The 16,955-nt window shown below is 46.9% G+C and overlaps 1 protein-coding gene across 5 annotated transcripts; it reads right to left on the bottom strand.

Moving 5' to 3' along the window:
- Nucleotides 1-479: 479 nt before the first annotated feature.
- Nucleotides 480-12,830, bottom strand: HINFP (histone H4 transcription factor). 5 transcript variants are annotated; one of them, XM_035140079.3, is made up of 10 exons: nt 12,759-12,830; nt 10,719-10,894; nt 9,782-10,008; nt 9,208-9,319; nt 8,530-8,682; nt 5,814-5,891; nt 5,602-5,722; nt 4,301-4,439; nt 3,149-3,273; nt 480-2,143 (listed from the first exon to the last, which is right to left on the bottom strand). In XM_035140079.3, exons 2-10 carry the CDS (start codon nt 10,882-10,884, stop codon nt 1,669-1,671), a joined length of 1,596 nt encoding a protein of 531 aa, XP_034995970.3. In that variant the 5' UTR covers nt 10,885-10,894; nt 12,759-12,830; the 3' UTR covers nt 480-1,668. The 5 variants fall into 5 exon arrangements, with proteins under 5 accessions (XP_034995970.3, XP_034995971.3, XP_088513798.1 ...); XM_035140080.3 differs by lacking the exon at nt 12,759-12,830 and adding an exon at nt 12,445-12,559; XM_088657672.1 differs by lacking the exon at nt 12,759-12,830 and adding an exon at nt 12,129-12,237.
- Nucleotides 12,831-16,955: the final 4,125 nt, after the last annotated feature.

Raw genomic sequence — 16,955 nt, 5'->3', positions numbered from 1 at the left:
TACCCTTGGAACCTTACGAAGAGCAGGAAAAATATATATTAATGGGCGGTATTCAACAAACTTGTCACGCCAGCACAAGGATTTATATTTGCACAGTAGATCCTTCCCCCCCTGTACAGCCCCTAGATCTGTTCTGGGTTTCCCCCCAACCCTCCAGAGCAGATGTTGGGAGAGCACTGGAAGACAAGAGCAGGGGGGGGTTGCATTACATGAGCTTGAATGCTTGCATTAACAGAATGATCATATAGCACTACATTTGATACCATGTAATAATGAATCACGACGCCAAGCATGACCACAAAACCCATCTCCAAGTCTTCATGCAGCTCCACGCCGTTCATCAGTTGTGGCAGCCACCCCACCCTGGCCACTGACTCAAGGATTTGGGCTCTTGAACTGCTACCTGTCTCAAATCTGACCCAATCACATGCACCTCCAGGACAGATTACAGCAAACATCATGTCTACCACAAGACCTGGTTAATGTTGTTGTTCTTTAATTATTATTATTTTGTAACACAAACCTTGCAAGCCAGGAGCCGGAACCCCAATGTGGGGGAAGGACCTCAGGGCAAGAATTAGCACCCTGTTTTGTTCTGCTCTGCCTCTCTGTGTTGTGGGAGCCACTGCAACACACTGCTTCCTGCACTGCTCAGGTAACATGAAAGTCTGCAGCTTTCTAGGTTACCCAAGTGGCTCCCATGCTACAAAGATAACGCAAGCGGAGGTCATGCCAATGACAAAAAAGACAGTAAGCAACTAACTGGAGTAGCAGCTGGGAATAACATGGTTTCAAAATCTCACACTCCGGAGCAAACAGAAGAGCTTATGAGATAACAGTGCTGGAACTCTCTTGGAACTCTCAAATGCAGAACAGTCTGGAAGGGATGGAGACTGCATCAGGTATTACTATGTATGCTGGGCAAACGGGATAGCAGAAAGCATCTCAAAAGGCAGGGGTACCAACAGTTGAGAGGCAAGAGCAGGCACCCCCAAACTGCGGCCCTCCAGATGTTTTGGCCTACAACTCCCATGATCCCTAGCTAAGAAGACCAGTGGTCAGGGGTGATGGGAATTGTAGTCCAAAAAATCTGGAGGGCCGAAGTTTGGGGAAGCCTGGGCAAGAGGCATACGAAAGAACTACAGAGTCCGAATGTGGGGCTCACAGTAAGGAAAGAGGCTGGCCAGGATGCAGCCAAAGGAAATGTAAAAACTTCTGGCAGGGACACTGGTAACCATCAAGGTAAGGAGCATGAGTTGGCGTCTTGGAAAACCCACTGCTTTGACTCACCCATGATATTCTGCATTCCCAGGATGGTCTCCACAGCACAGGGTACACCAGAGGCAGCCGCCGCCCTCGCCTTCCTAAGTAACTGACAGGTGAACCAGCCCCCGCCCTCTGTCCTGACCATCTCAGAAGGTGGCTTCCTTCTTCCTTTTGCCAGACCACCCACCAGATCCCCATGGCAGGAGAAAAGAGGAAGCATCTGTTGCGTCTGAAGTCTATGGAGTACTGCTTGATGGGTGGGGAGAAACAAACAGCCCCCTTCTCATCATCTGGTTCTCACGATGTGCATTAGAGGAGCACAGGGAGCCAAAGCATGGCATTCACGACTCCAGGCCACCTACTGGGATTGGTGGAAAGGACCTGATAATCCATCCAAGAGCCTCACACAATCTGGATGCCCAGTTCCTCAGCTGTTTTCTGAAGCCTGTCCATGACGTTCTCCTCCAGGTCCGTGGCAAACCCACTAGGCACAGCTGCCCGGCTCTGAGAAGGTGCATTGGCCATGACGTAGTATACAGTCTCGCTCTCCCCACGCTCATTGGTCCTGTTCACAACGCGGATGATGGGGCTGGACGGAGCACTTGCTTCTTGGTCTGGTGACGCATCAGCCTCTGGCTGAGCAGGCCCCTGGGGGGACGTGGCAGCTTGCAAGTCCACATCAGCGTCTTCCTCCATTGATGGCTCCAGTATGATGCCCTGCAAGCTGCCCTCGGCCCCCGCCAGCACCACACACTGGGCTGTGTCGTCCAGGACCTCGCCCTGCTTCTCCCGGTCCTTCAGCAGCTGCTCTGTCAGTTCCACACTTTCATAACGCACCAGCTGCAGCCTCATGTAGCCGTCCTCGTGTTCCTTGTACCTGGGGGAGGAGTGTTGTGGGTTGGTGGGGAGGAGAAATAAGCAAGGTGTAAGCCATTATGGAATGCTGCATTCTAAGCTGTTTGTGCACAGTATCTACTAGGGCTGAAATCACAACACCAGACCAGGTGGAGATGGCCAATTTCTAAAGATTCAAGGGGCATGCTGGAAAGGTGTCATGACACCTATGGGGCAAATTCACATGATAATTCTTTATACGGAAATCTCACCTCATGGTGAGACTATGCTTTAAGGGCATAATAATCCCAGAGAAAAATATTCCATCCCACCTGGCTATTAAAGTAACGGGAAATGAGTCAAAGTTCTGTAAAAGGCAGAATATGAATGTTGTTGCAATGCAAAGGCTAATTGGTGAATTTTGCAAAGCCAATTGCTCCACCTAGTGGTTCTTGCAAGGGGCACAAGAGTTGGTGATTTTGTAGAGACCGCTTCAGCCTGTTTTTGCAGATCACAAGCCACTGTACTGTGGCAACCACAGCCATTTTCGTTTGTGGCCTTGGCTCCAACTGGATGGCAACCTGCGTAGCCTTAGGGATGTGAATGGAGGAGCAGCAAACCTGCTCTCCAATTAGTCTCCTTGCTTGTTCTGTGCAGTCTGAAGGAAAAGGCCAGCAAGACCATGTAGGTTGGGAGCAGCTCAAATTCTTGGGGGAGGGGGAGAGGTTGGAAGCAAAAGAAAGGTATAAACACCCACACCCAGCTTTCTTTGCCTTTTCGGGCGGGGGGGGGGGGACATGATTTAGAGGGGACTGGCTAGAGCACCTTGAAGGCTGGCAGCTCTGATTTAGCTTTCCCCCAGAATGCCGTTGGGTACAAGATGGAGGCCAACAGCCCACTGGAGCAACAAGTTGATTTCCCTCCTCAAAATCTTGCAAACCTCCCCTCCACCCAAATCACTCAAATAGCCTTTTAAATCTCATTGTCTGCAAATGAGGACCACATAAAAAGGAGGGAAGGATGAAAGCCCACCCCTAAGCCTACGTACCTGAAGCGAGGATGACCCGAAGGCCACTTGAATTGGTGTTTTTTCCTGAGGTGCACAGTAAGGTTGTTCCCACGAGTGAAGCACTTGTCACAGACATGGCACTTGTAGCGCGGCTCCGAGTCACCCTGAGCGGGTGCGGAAAAAAAGAAAACAAAGGTATGCATCTTTTGGTTTGCTGGAAACTTCCTATACACCATCTGCATCAAAGCAGTGGTGAGGCACAAATATCTTCTACCAGCACATCATTCAAGAGCACATGGTTTAAGTCAGGCATCCCCAAACTGCAGCCCTCCAGATGTTTTGGCCTACAACTCCCATGATCCCTAGCTAACAGGACCAGTGGTCAGGGATGATGGGAACTGTAGTCCAAAACATCTGGAGGGCCGAAGTTTGGGGGTGCTTGGTTTAAGTCCTGGATGAGAAATCCAGCATGCTGCAAACCTCAGCTTTCATTGTTTTAAAAAGCAAGTTTTTAGACTGGGGTAGACAGCCTGGTGCCCTCTGCTTCTTATTGGGCTATGATTCCCATCATTCCTGACCAATGGCCATGCTGGATGGGAATGGTGAGGAACTGTAGTTCAACAGCAGCCTGAGGGCTTCACATTGGCTACCCCTCTGCCCAAAAAGTCAGACTGGTAATATCTTTAAATAAGGGACTGAGCTGAAGGGGAAGAATCCCAGTTATTCTTCACCCCTCCCCACGGCTGCACTATTTTCAGGGAGATAATCACACAAAATTAGCTGGTGCAAATATTATTATTATTTATTAAATTTGTATACCGTGCTATACCTGCAGGTCTCAGGGCGCTTCACAGGATAAAATCAGAATATAAAACCTCAAAATAAAAACAAAAACAACCCAATAACCCTTCCCCAACACATTTTAAAAGGGCATAGGATATCAACCAACCAAAGGCCTGGTTAAAGAGGAATGTTTTTGCCTGGTGCCTAAAGGTGTATAGTGAAGGTGCTATATACCCATATACCCTTTTGCTGGAAAACTGAATTTCACTTTAGCTCTAGCCGTTGGCATTGTCAAATCTCAACCATATCCTTCATGAACCCTGCAAATATTTTTATTGTCCCCTGGGCCTCGGTGCTCTTTCGAAAATCGAAGAGTAAACAGCCCCAGGCTCTGTGACTCCATCTCACCTCATGAACCTTCTTGTAGTGCAGCTTGATGGAGCAGAGGGACCGGGCGCTGAAGTTGCAGGACTCGAACTCGCAGCGGTAGGCCGGCTCTTTGCTGTGTGTATCCAAGTGCTTCCGTAGATCAATGAGATTCTTACAGCTAGAAGGAATAGGCAAGAGGAAGGATCTCAACCTCTGGCACACTAGGACCGCAGCTGACTGTCTGCAGAGGCTCCAAGCCAGAAGGTGCACATGTTGTATCTGCGCTGCTAGTGAAAACAGCTCTACTATTTTCAGGTGCAGGAGAGTTCCCAAGAAGAATGGCTTGGTTTTGCAAGAGTGAAAAATGTCAAGCAGTGACTCAATAAAGGCATGCACCAAGGCTGAATTTTCCTGCCACTTTTGGACCCAAGTACTAGAGGGAATTCCTTCCACCACACAACCCCCTGCTCCACAGTCTATGATTATCCTCAGAAGCCACCCTCTGTTCACCCTGCTACCTGCAGATTGTGACTAGAAAGAGGGTCTTCTCAGTTGTGGTATCCCATTTATGGAATGCCCTCCCCAGGGAAGCTCATCCAGTGTCAATTCTGATGTCAATCCAGCATCAAACAAGGATGCTTCTTTTTACCCAGGCACTCCAACATTTAACATGTGCTAGTTTTCAGAAGGCTTTTCCTGCTGAGCATTTTTGTTTTGACTGCTACTGACCTGCCAGCAATATGTTTGTAGTGACAGACATATATTTGTTTTTACCCCTTTAATGTATGCAGCCCTGAGAGTTTTATACTGAAGGGTGGCATAGAAATTTTAAAAATGAAAATAAATAAATACATTTTCCCCAGAGGATGGGACAATAGCAGCCTGACAGATCAATCCTTGAATCCACAGATATTTGAATATCATTTGAATTAAGTATGGTGGCTTCTTTTATTAAAGTTAACAGCCCCTATGTTGGGAAGGTGGGTAGATTAGGAATTTTAGGCCACAATAGCAATAATACAATTCAGGGCCAAACAATGGGACACAGTTGTCTGTATGTTTCCACCCCACTTACGCAACAGCTCTTTTTTGTCACAGCTCAGGCCTCTGTAATTCCCAAAATCTTAAGACAGTGAAAAAGAGCCAGTCACTTTTGAAAAAGTGAACAGAAACACATGAATTTCCCTACCACTGAGAAGAAACCTTCATGTCACTTGCAAAAAAATCTGCTTTCGTCCTTAATGTTCAGGGCTCTCACCCAGCCTCCCTCTCTACCTTGCTTTGTGATTCTATGCCCACCCTCCCCCTGCTTCCCTCTCCCTGGACCAGCCTGAGTTTACCTGTGGTCACAATAATTGCACTTGAAGGGTCGCTCCTCGCTGTGCCGGAAGCGGATGTGGTTGCGCAGGGAGGAGGGCAGAGGGCAGGTCATGTCACACAGAGGGCACTTGTAGTGGTTGACTGCCAAAGAGGAAGAAGAGGAGAGGTTACCACAGGGAGGGATGGAGGAATGGAGGAGGGAAGAGAAGGAGAAGCTCCTGCCACCACCTACCATGATTCCTCATATGATCACGCAACAACCTCTCTGTGGCGAACCTCTTGGAGCAGTGGGAGCACTGGAATCGCTGCTCTGTATAGAGGAGGGAGCAGGTGAAGATGAATCAGATATGGAACAGACAGGGGCAAGACTCAAGTGGAGAGTGTTTCTCCCCCTTGGCAGCAACTGGCCTGTTGGCAGCAATTGGCCCCTTCTACCCTGGGTGTAAAGCCTTTCTAGTTTCTTACTGCAAAACCCACAGAGGGTATCCTGCACCTCTGGAACATCCTCCCATGTGCAGTTCATGAAGTGGAAACAGTAGCAAGCTTCAAATGTTTCTTGAAGGCCCATCTATCTATACCAGGCACCCCCAGACTTCGGCCCTCCAGATTTTTGGACTACAATTCCCATAATCCCTGACCACTGGTCCTGTTAGCTAGGGATCATGGGAGTTGTATGCCAAAATATCTGGAGGGCTGCAGTTTGGGGATGCCTGATCTATACAGTCTTCCCCTGTCTCGCAAGATTCATCACACTGCTTTGTTTTACTGATGCAGACTTCCTATTCACTGGAATTTGTTTTAACTTTGGTTATAAATGCTGTGATAAGGATTTTTTTTTTTAAAGAAATGATCTCATTGTGCTTTATGTAAACCACTTAGGGATCTCACACAGTAAGAAGAATACCGTGTTTCTCATATTTTAAGACATGTCTTATATTTATTTTTACTATGGCTTATTTTCGGGGGTGTCTTTATTTTTTGCCGAGCCCCGACTGAGTAGGAACCAGCAAAGGCAGCAGCCCACCGCCGACTTGGAGCTCGAGCCGGCAAAGGCAGCAGCGCACGCTTTGCCGAGCTCCAATGGAGCGGGAACCAGCAAAGGCAGCAGCCCGCCGCCGGCTTGGAGCTCGATGCAAAGCCGTTTGCTCTCCATGCACTGAGCAGTGGCCCTCTCCCTATCTTCCTTCCACCTCAGTCTCTTTAACTTCTCTTTGTTTCCTTCTCGATCCCCCCCCTTCCCGCTCCCGTCCTTCCCTCCCGGCAGCGCACTCAGGCCGCCGCCAGAGCTAGAAAAGGGGGTGTGTGCGCCTTCCCCGCCGCGCGGAAGTACACCCCCCATCAGCCCCCGGGCCTCCCTCTTCCTGAGTGTCAGTTTCACACTGCAGCCAGGGAATTTACTCTCTCGCTCTTCCTCCGCCCCTCTCCTGCTGTTGCTGGTGCCGTGATCGACTCGTCCTGCTCCTCGCCGGGACTCAGGCGCTCCCTTCACCGTGCCTTTTGCTGGCTTCTTCGCACGCGCGCGCGGGGGTGACTTGGGGGCTTTTCCATCCCGCGGATTTCCCCCCGCTCCTGTTTTTTTTTTTTTGCCGTCGGCTCCCCCCCCCCTCCGACTAGCTCTCTCTTTCTTTCTCTCCATCTCCACACCCACTTCGGCGGCCAGGCGGGGTCTGCGCGACAGCACAGCAAGAGCATTTTAAAAAGAAAAAGGGGAAAGAGCCACACTGGGCAGCAGGGATCAGGTTACAGCCAAGGAACCGAGCCAAGGAACCTTTGCCGGCTCCTGCGCGCTTTGCCAAGCTCCAACGGAGCGGGAACCAGCAAAGGCAGCAGCCCACCGCCGGCTTGGAGCTCGGCAAAGCGTGCGCTGCTGCCTTTGCTGGCTTCCGCTCTGTTGGAGCTCGGCAAAGCGCGCGCTGCTGCCTTTGCTGGTTCCCGCTCAGTCGGGGCTCGGCAAAGCGCGTGCTGTGGCCCTTGCCGGGTCCCGCTGGGTCGGGACTTGGCGCGGAGTGCCCTGCCATACCAGCATGTCTTATTTTGGGGGGATGCCTTATATTTTTTTGCCTTCTGAAAATCGTGCCATGGCTTATTTTATAGGGACGTCTTAAAATATGAGAAACACGGTAGTTCTTATAAAGACCTTACCTTCCAAGTCCCGGACTGCAGAATCCGGGACCGGCAACCGTGTGACACTGGAAGTTGCGTTGATGTAACTTCCGGTGTCGCTTTGCCCTTCTATGGGCACAAAAAATGGCCGCCGCCGACACCGGAAGTCGCGTCTATGCACTTCCGGTCATGCGTAGATGCGACTTTTGAAGCCGCCGGAAAAAAAATGGCCGCCGGCAGGAGAAAATAACGGAGAAAAACGGGAGACGAAGTGATACGGGGGACCACCGGGAAAAGGTAAGTAAAAACGGGGGTTTCCCGGGGAAAACGGGGTACTTGGCAGCTATGCAAGACTGTTGAACCTAGGAATTGACAAGTTATCAAAAATGGTATATGACTATTGTAAATAAACCATCCAAGTCTGGCATCATGGAACTGCCCTGTCTGTGGGCGTGTCTAACAATTTCTGTTGCTTCTGGAAAGACATCTCAGGAGTTCCAGCATCAGCTTAATTGTTTCTTTAAAAGAACTGTTTTTAGACCTCATTGAGATGCCTGTCAGAGGACATTTTCACAAGGGGCACAACTAATGCACTTTCATTCCCAGTATGGTTTTACATAATGTGTAAATGTAGCTGACCTGTTATGTGGAGAGATTAAAAGTCTTCTTTTTTGTCCAAATGACTCCATATATGAGACTATTTAAACTCAAATATTGTGGACAATCTTTTTTTCTGGCTCTGGTGACTAGAAGAAGCTTTAAAGTTCCTTAAAATACCACTGTCACTTTTGCCAGAAAGAAACTGTGTCTAGGCCCTCTGCCTGCTTGGCTGCTCAGATACTCACGTTCTAAAGCTGTCTGCCGGCGGATGTGGTCAAAGAACTTGGTGTTGTTGGAGAACATCCCGCCGCAGGTGGGACATGCCACCACCTTCTCCTGCGTGTGGCTGCGCAGGTGTTCGCGCAACTTACACCGGCCTTTGAAGGCGCAGTCACAATCTAGACCCGGGAGTAAAAATGATTAGAATCTTATTTGTTCTGAGTAGGTCTAAGGATGCTAATTAAGTATGATCCATTATGAAATCATCCAGAGAAGCCCTCTGGGTTGTCTCCCGTGTTACAGAGGCCTGACTGACCTCATCTAGAAGCTGGGCATTTAGTGTTGCCCACCCCATGCTGAGGAACAGTTTTCCAGCAGAGATTCCACAGGCGTTTGACTTTCTGGTGTCTCTTGGAAACTTATTTATGCCAAGAGCTTAATGATTATGTGTATTGTTTTCAATGGTGTGTTTTATTACTGCACGCTGCCCTGAGATTTTACCATATCGCAGTATAAACAAATAAATTACAAACAGACTCAACAGAACTGTGAAAAAAGATTTTCTAAATCCCACAGTATTTTAGATCTTTTGTTCTGGCTCAAAGCAACAGGAAAACCTGGGGTTGCCAAGATGCTCTGAATGCCACTGTGCAGATCCACCTCACCTCAAACCCTGAAGACTCTCATACAAGGTGAACTCCTACCTTTCCAGCCACAGAAGAACATGTGGTTCTCCTTCCCAATTGCCTTGTACTCTGTGCAGAAACTGTGATCTTCCACATGCCTGTAGAACCACTCGGGGTTATCAAACGCTCTCTGATGAGAAGAAAGGGAAAGGAAGATAATTTCCTAATGTGCTGCAAGTGGGGCAGTGGAGAAATAGTCACATCTTGTAAGCCAGCTTATCAAAATTAAAAACCAATAGGATTTATATACATGTCAATCTCAATTTCAATCTCCCGATGTTTTTGGCCTACAACTCCCATGATCCCTAGCTAGCAGGACCAGTGGTCAGGGATGATGGGAACTGTAGTCTCAAAACATCCGGAGGGCTGAGTTTGAGGAAACCTGTTCTAGAACTTTAGGTGTGTTTACTCAGTAGAGAAGCATTTGTACAAATTGATAGTTTCGTTAAAAAAAAATAAAAGTGCAGTTTAGTTACAGTTCATTAACAAGCTCCATTGCCTGGCTGTTCTCCAGCTTCATACACTGAACAGTCCACCCCCACCACCCGGATGCGTCCGCTGGAAATACTTCAACACCCATCCTGTCTCTCACCTCACAGTACTCCCAGAGGCAGAGGAAGTTCTCTTGGATCTCGGGGATAATGTTGCGACTCTGGAAGTCCAACTGACAGGGGGTTAGGTCTGACTGGCTCTGTAAGGCGAGTAGTCCCCACTGCTTTAGCTTGGTGTGGTAACAATGGAAGTAAACATGGCGGACCAGCTCTGCAGGGCTCTCGGGAGAACAGAATCCACACTCCTGCCAAAGGCAGGAGTATTCTTCTGAAATGCAAGAATACAGGAATTCATACTTGCAGATACCGTAGATGAGGGCCTGCAGGTCCAAGGAACTAGTATGCATGGAACTAGAAGACCTTTCAAAGGCAGTTCTCCTCCATACGTATGGGAATGACAAGCTTGCTTCATAATGCAAACAACAAAGAGTCTTGCTCACAATGTATCTGGTCTGTGGCAAGTGTTAGTTTTAGAGTCTTCCCTTCCCTTCTCTTTTGGGAAATACCACCCTAACTTATGTGTAGGACTGCTAACACTACTTCATTTCTTTTTTAAAAAACGTGAAAGCTAATGTTTCCCATATTTCATCAAGCTGCGTTCCCCACTTTCTAAGCCTATTGGGATGCCCACATTTTCACTAGTCACACTGAAACTATACTGTGTGTTATCTGCTTGGTTCTTGCACTCCTGATCTGCCACACTTTGGCATATTCCAAGCATTAAGTCTTTACAGCTGTCGTTTCCCCATTACTAGTGTCCACCACCAACCTTTGAACTGCTCTTCAGTTTGTCAAACCATTGATGATCCCATCCCCATTCAATAAAATAAAGCAAGTCAATGCAATTGTTATGGCAGGGCTGGGGAAAGAGATCTATCTTGTGGGGGACCACAGAAGTAGCAGTTTTCAGAGAGTAACACTGTAACTTACACTAAAGACTAATTCAGGGTCAGTCTCATTTTATACTGCACCCCTTACCGAGAGAATCCACTTCATCATCCTCATCTTTGTCCCGGAGATGCTGCTGCAAGTGCTTTGACACATGTTCACAGAACTCCTCCATCTTTGAGGCCACAAAGCTGCAAATGTCCCACTCACACTGCAGGACCAAGGCTTCCTTGTGGCCCACCTTCCCAGGAGGCATGTTAAGAGCACTAGAGAAAAACAAAGAAGAAATTCTCTAGAGAAATACAATCTCTCTTAGATTCTGAGATAGAGACTGACAGCCTTCCTCTCATTCTCTACCACAATACAAATTACCTCAACAAAAGCATATACATACACTATGTGTGTGAGTGTGTGTGTGTGTGTATCAGATAGATAATAGTACCATCTTCTCCCATGTGCCTCCCTTAGTTTAACATTATTTAGTGGAATTTTACTGGAAGGCTTTTGACTTTTTGTTTTTAGAAAAGTATCCAGCTTCCACAATTAGAAGAACCTTGGCTCTCTTATATTCCCTCATCTGCAACACACACACACACACACTGCATTACACTAAAATTATATTTGAACTTCTAAATGTGAACTTTTACAGGTTTTGCAGTAACGGTTTTGAGGCTGTGACTGCTATATAGAATCTCAAACTAAAGTCATTTTTTAAAATTAAGATTTTCCATTTTTTAATCTGATAGTTGAATTAACTGTGTAAGGTTTAAACACCGGACAGAACAGAAATCCACACTTGGAAATTTACAGTTCAAGTGCTTTTTACATTATTGCAATCCGATGCACAGTTACCTGGGAGTAAGTTCCACTTGAACTCAACAGTACTCACTTTCACATAGATATGCATATGATTACACGGCAAAGAAGGGGTTCGTCTAAAATGGGATAGTAAGCAAGAATGCAATTAACTATTTTCTAATTTAAGGTATCTATACACTGTTTTGTAGGTTAGGTAAAGGTAAAGGGACCCCCAACCATTAGGTCCAGTCATGACCGACTCTGGGGTTGCGGCGCTCATCTCGCATTATTGGCCGAGGGAGCCGGCGTACAACTTCCAGGTCATGTGGCCAGCATGACAAAGCCGCTTCTGGCGAACCAGAGCAGCGCACGGAAACGCCATTTACCTTTCCGCTGTAGTGGTACCTATTTATCTACTTGCACTTTGACCTGCTTTCGAACTGCTAGGTTGGCAGGAGCTGGGACCGAGCAACGGAAGCTCACCCCATCGCAGGGATTTGAACTGCCGACCTTCTGATCAGCAAGCGCTAGGCTCTGTGGTTTAACCCACAGCGCCACCCGTGTCCCACTGTACCAAGTTTTGTAGGTTAGCTTTGCATAAAAAAACAAATCAGCCCATAGAAATAAAAGTGATAAAATAATACAGAAATCTCTACATTGCACTTTTCAAGCACTCAAATTACTTCAGATACAGTACATTACCTTGGTCACCTTGGAACCACCCTGTAAAAGTAGGTGGATTTTGTTTTCTGACCCACTCTGCCAATGGGCAAGGATGGCTCAGGTGTGGGGAACCTTTGGCCCTCCAGATGTTGCTGAACAACAAATCCCATCAGCGTGAGCAAGGAATGATGGGAGTTCAACAACATCTGGAAGGCAAAGGTTCCCCACAGCTGCAGGAAAGCATATATAGATATATATATAGATATATATAGATATATATATATGCATATATAGATATATTTTGTTTTTCAGCTAGAGAAGTGGAAGTTGGTTGTTTCATGCCGTTGCCCCTTACCTTCCTCAGATCAAGCTGTCCCCAAAGAAGGACAGGGGAATCCCTCCATATACTGAATACTATCTCTCCTCCTTCAATTCGGAAGCCACCCCCCACGAACGTCCCATTCCCCCCCCCCCTCCCAGGCTACTCCACCCTGCCCGGTTTTCTAGGGCTCGAAGCAAGACAAAGCAGGACCAGGCAAGGGGATTCCCACCCCCTCCTCACTCAGGAGCCCAACTGCCGAAGAATCAAAAGCTCAGGGGACGAAAAAGACCTTCAGGCCTTGAACCCAGGGCTTAGAGGCAGGCACTAGGCCCCGTTTCCATAGTTACCGTCAGTTTTCCGGCCTTCCAACTCAAGATCGCCTTCCCCTCCCGCCTCCGCCACCTGTGCGCCGACGAACCGCCGGAATGAACCCTCTCGGCCAATGAGAGCGCCAGGAGCCGCTGAGACAGCCAATGGCGTTGCATAAAGGGCGGGCCCCAGCCGGGCTGTCAAAACATAAAGTGGGTACCGGGCTGTTGCGTCCGGCTGGGAACAAGCGGCTCTAATGTTTTGGTTCCGGGTTGTTTTGAAAGCCTCGTGGGTTTTTAAAAGGGGACATTTGTATGGAGAAAAACATAAACAAATCAAAGGATAGAAAAAGACGCCGTGCGCGCGCGTGTAGTAACTAGTACTTACAGACTTAGACGTTGTCTCCAGTTATTATGGATTGGAACTAAGACTCCACCCTTCAGCTTGTTCTTTCGGGTGCTTTTATTTTTCTATGTACCGTAGTTGTGTGTTAGCCTGCTCATCAATAAACAGCCTCTTGTTTGGAGCTTCCAAAATGATTAAACTTGCCTTGTATTAAATAAGCACTGTACTATAAACGCCCAGGACCATCTCATGCCCCCACCCACCCACAATGTAAACTTCTGGTAAAACACTCCCTTGGAGCCTCTCCCAGGGGATCTTGGGAATTGTAGGGAGCCATCATAAAAGTTAGCAGGGTCTGGCAGACTGCCATTCTAATTTGAGTCCTGCATATGAATACAGTTAGCTTCTTAGCAAGACAATGTGCTGAACAGGTAGTTGGACTGGGTGATTGCTAAGGTCCCTTTTTACAATTCTGTATTCCATGGTTTCCACCAGCTGTACCAGACATTATACTGCTCCTGTTCAAAAGGAATAGAGTATGCCTATGGCAATCTATGGCAGCATGGTGATCTTCCCATATTTTGGTTAGGCTGCCATATGCTCAATAACGTTGGTGGTTTTCTTAAAAAACAACAACTCAACAACTTTTGGGATGTCCTGGTTTTTACTTTTTGAAATATGGCAACCCTATTTTTGGGCTAGGGCTGATGAAAGTTGTAGCCCAAAACATCTGGAGATCACCAGGTTGGTGAAGACTGGCTTTAGGAACAGGGTGGCCCTGGCTAAAAAAATATGGTATAACTTTCTGCTTGCTTCATGTCACTCCTTCTTCTCTGGTGGGGAGTGGGGTGCCCTTTTATGGTTCACCTCAGGGGCCAAAATGTATTGTGCCGTCCCTGTGTGAAACATTATATGGTACACCACTTTGAATGTTGTGTATAGTTTTGGTCACTGCATTTTAAGGGTATTGATAGGACTGTAAAGGTGCAGAAATGTGCAGGAAAATGGAGACATTTTCCTTTGGGGAACAGTAAACAATGTTTGGTGCTTTTTAGTTTAGAAAAAAAAGTCAAGTATGTGCGGGACATGATTCAGGTTTATAAAACAATACATGATGAGCAGAAAGTGGACAGATATTTTTCCTCTCTCATAATGGTAGTACTCAATGGGGGTCACCCAATGAAGCTGAATGGTGGGAGACTCAGGACAGTGCCAAAGTGGGACAACAGATGCCAGGGACATCAGCGGAAGGTGAACATCATAAGATTCAGGATTGATAGAAGGGAGTCTTCTGTCAGTGTGGTGTAGTGGTTAAGAGCAGTGGACTCGTAATCTGGTGAACCAGGTTTGATTCCCCGCTCCTCCACATGCAGCTGCTGGGTGACCTTGGGCTAGTCACACTTCTCTGAAGTCTCTCAGCCTCACTCACCTCACAGAGTGTTTGTTGTGGGGGAGGAAGGGAAAGGAGATTGTTAGCTGCTTTGAGACTCCTTAGGGTAGTGATAAAGCGGGATATCAAATCCAAACTCCTCTTCTTCTTCTTTGTTCACACAGCAGCAAATAGTTAAACTATGGAATTTGCTTCTGCAAGTTGCAGTGATGGCCACAAACTTGGATGGCTTTACAGAAGATGAGCCCATTTCGTGGAAGATAAGGCTGTCCCTGGCAACTAGCCACAATGACTATGTTCTGCCTCCACTGTTGGAGTCAGCCTGCCTCTGAACACTAGTTGCTGGGAATTCCAAGAGGTATCTTGTTGGCCATGGTGGAAAACTGGAAGGGTAGGTTTTTGTCTGATCCACCTAGGCTTAATCCAGAGTTAGGCCATCGATCTAAGAACAAGAGGTGAGAACAAGAATTAACCAACTGGGCATGGAGATACACAGCCAAATAGACCTATCCCATACTCAGCCATTACTGTGAAATATTTATACCTGGCCAGGGTGATCAAGGGCAAATCAGCACTGAATGGTGGCAGCAAGCGGTGGAGGTTACTCTGGAGATGGAACAAAGGCTATGTACACACCATTATATTTAAAGCACACCTCTTCCCCTAAAGCATGGGTAGGCAAACTAAGGCCCGGGGGCCGGATCCAGCCCAATCACCTTCTAAATCTGGCCCCCCAGACGGTCTGGGAATCAGCGTGTTTTTACATAAGTGTGTAAATTATTTATTTATTATTATTTATTTATACCCCGCCCATCTGGCTGGGTTTCCCCCACCACTCTGGGCGGCTTCCAACAAATAGCAAAATACATTAAAATATCACAGATTAAAAACTTCCCTAAACAGGGCTGCCTTTAGGTGTTTTCTAAATGTCAGGTAGTTGTTTATCTCCTTGACCTCCGATGGGAGGGCGTTCCACAGGGCGGGCGCCACTACCGAAAAGGCCCTCTGCCTGGTTCCCTGTAGCTTTGCTTCTTGCAGTGAGGGAACCGCCAGAAGGCCCTCGGCGCTGGATCTGTGTCCGGACTAAATGATGGGGGTGGAGATGCTCCTTCAGGTATACAGGACCGAGGCCGTTTATTTAAGATTTTTGCGGGGCATAAGAATTTGTTCAATTCCCCCCCCCTAATATAGTCCTGCCCTCCAGAAGGTCCGAGGGACAGTGGACCGGCCCCCTGCTGAAAAAGTTTGCTGACCCCTGCCCTAAAGAATCCTGGGAGTTTCCCCTCATGGAGCTACAATTTCAAGCACCTTAAACTAAAATCATGTGTTTTATACATTCCTGGTGTGCACACACCCAAAGACACCTGCAGGCTCATAGAGGGGCATCTTCGTGACAATGGCCTCCCAGTCCTCTGAATGGCAGGGTCTAGGTTTTGAGAAGCACCACCTCTCACACTTCCTGCATTCAGAGAAAATAAATTGGGTATTATTCAACAAGAAAGGTTAAGCCTCATGTTCATATTCATCACATCCCCGATTGCTAAACTCTGATCTTGCAAAGCTTATCTTGTGTTACTGATTGCTAGGAATTCTGGTTTGATCAAGCAGCTAAGCTTCGTGAAGCTTCAGGTGCTCGCTGCTCATGCAGCTGGTTATCATGAGTTTTTAGGGATTTCAGATACAGCAGAATCCACATTGCTTTTCCACTGAAATTTGACAAAGTGTTAACAAAACAAAAAGCTATTTCCTGCAACATGATATGCCATGTGTTGTGCTGCATTCGATCAGAACATGAAAAAGACGCTGGACTTGTGTAAACAACTTGCTCTTTACACCACCATCCCATAATATAACCCAGCTCCTGACAGCTGCAGTTCGCAACCAAAGCAAACATGAACCATTTGACTATTCATCAAGTAGATGGTTTTATCTGAAAGATAATGTTATTGAGCACAAATTGGCAAATACCCCCCTTTACTTATAGATCTGAAATTCTGCATAGATGAATTTGAATTCTGAGATGCTGCCAAATTTTGAATGTGTGCATTTCATTTCAGTCCTTTTTTTTAAAGAGAGAGAGAGAGAAAGAATAAGGCAAAGAGCAAGGGCCTTCCCCTTGCTTTCTTATGCAAAATTTATTAAGTTTTTTTTAAAAAATTATAACAATAAATTATACTAGAAATGAAAGAGAAGAAACCTAACTAAAATTAGAACAAAAATTAAAAGTTTTGAGAAACTCCCTTTGGAAGAGACTTCTAAAAATTGAATGATGTTGTTAATTGTTAAAGGTAAGGACTCAGGTAACTGGGCTTCTATGCTATAGTGTACTTAGCAGAATCAGCCCTTACAGGGGGGGGGGGTGTATCTTGGATAGCCAATTGTCTGTGGAACATTTAGTTCAAAAAGGGTCTCTTTAAGCAATTGAGTTACAAATGCTGAATAGCAATTCCAAGAATAATCTAAGCAAACAGTTTTGAACAGGTCCCATCATCTTTAAGCA

Source organism: Zootoca vivipara, chromosome 14, assembly GCF_965207765.1.
Source record: "Zootoca vivipara chromosome 14, rZooViv2.hap1.1, whole genome shotgun sequence".
Taxonomy (NCBI): Eukaryota; Metazoa; Chordata; class Lepidosauria; order Squamata; family Lacertidae; genus Zootoca; species Zootoca vivipara.
Note: the sequence above shows the minus strand (reverse complement) of the source record. Positions and strands in the feature narration are given on the sequence as shown.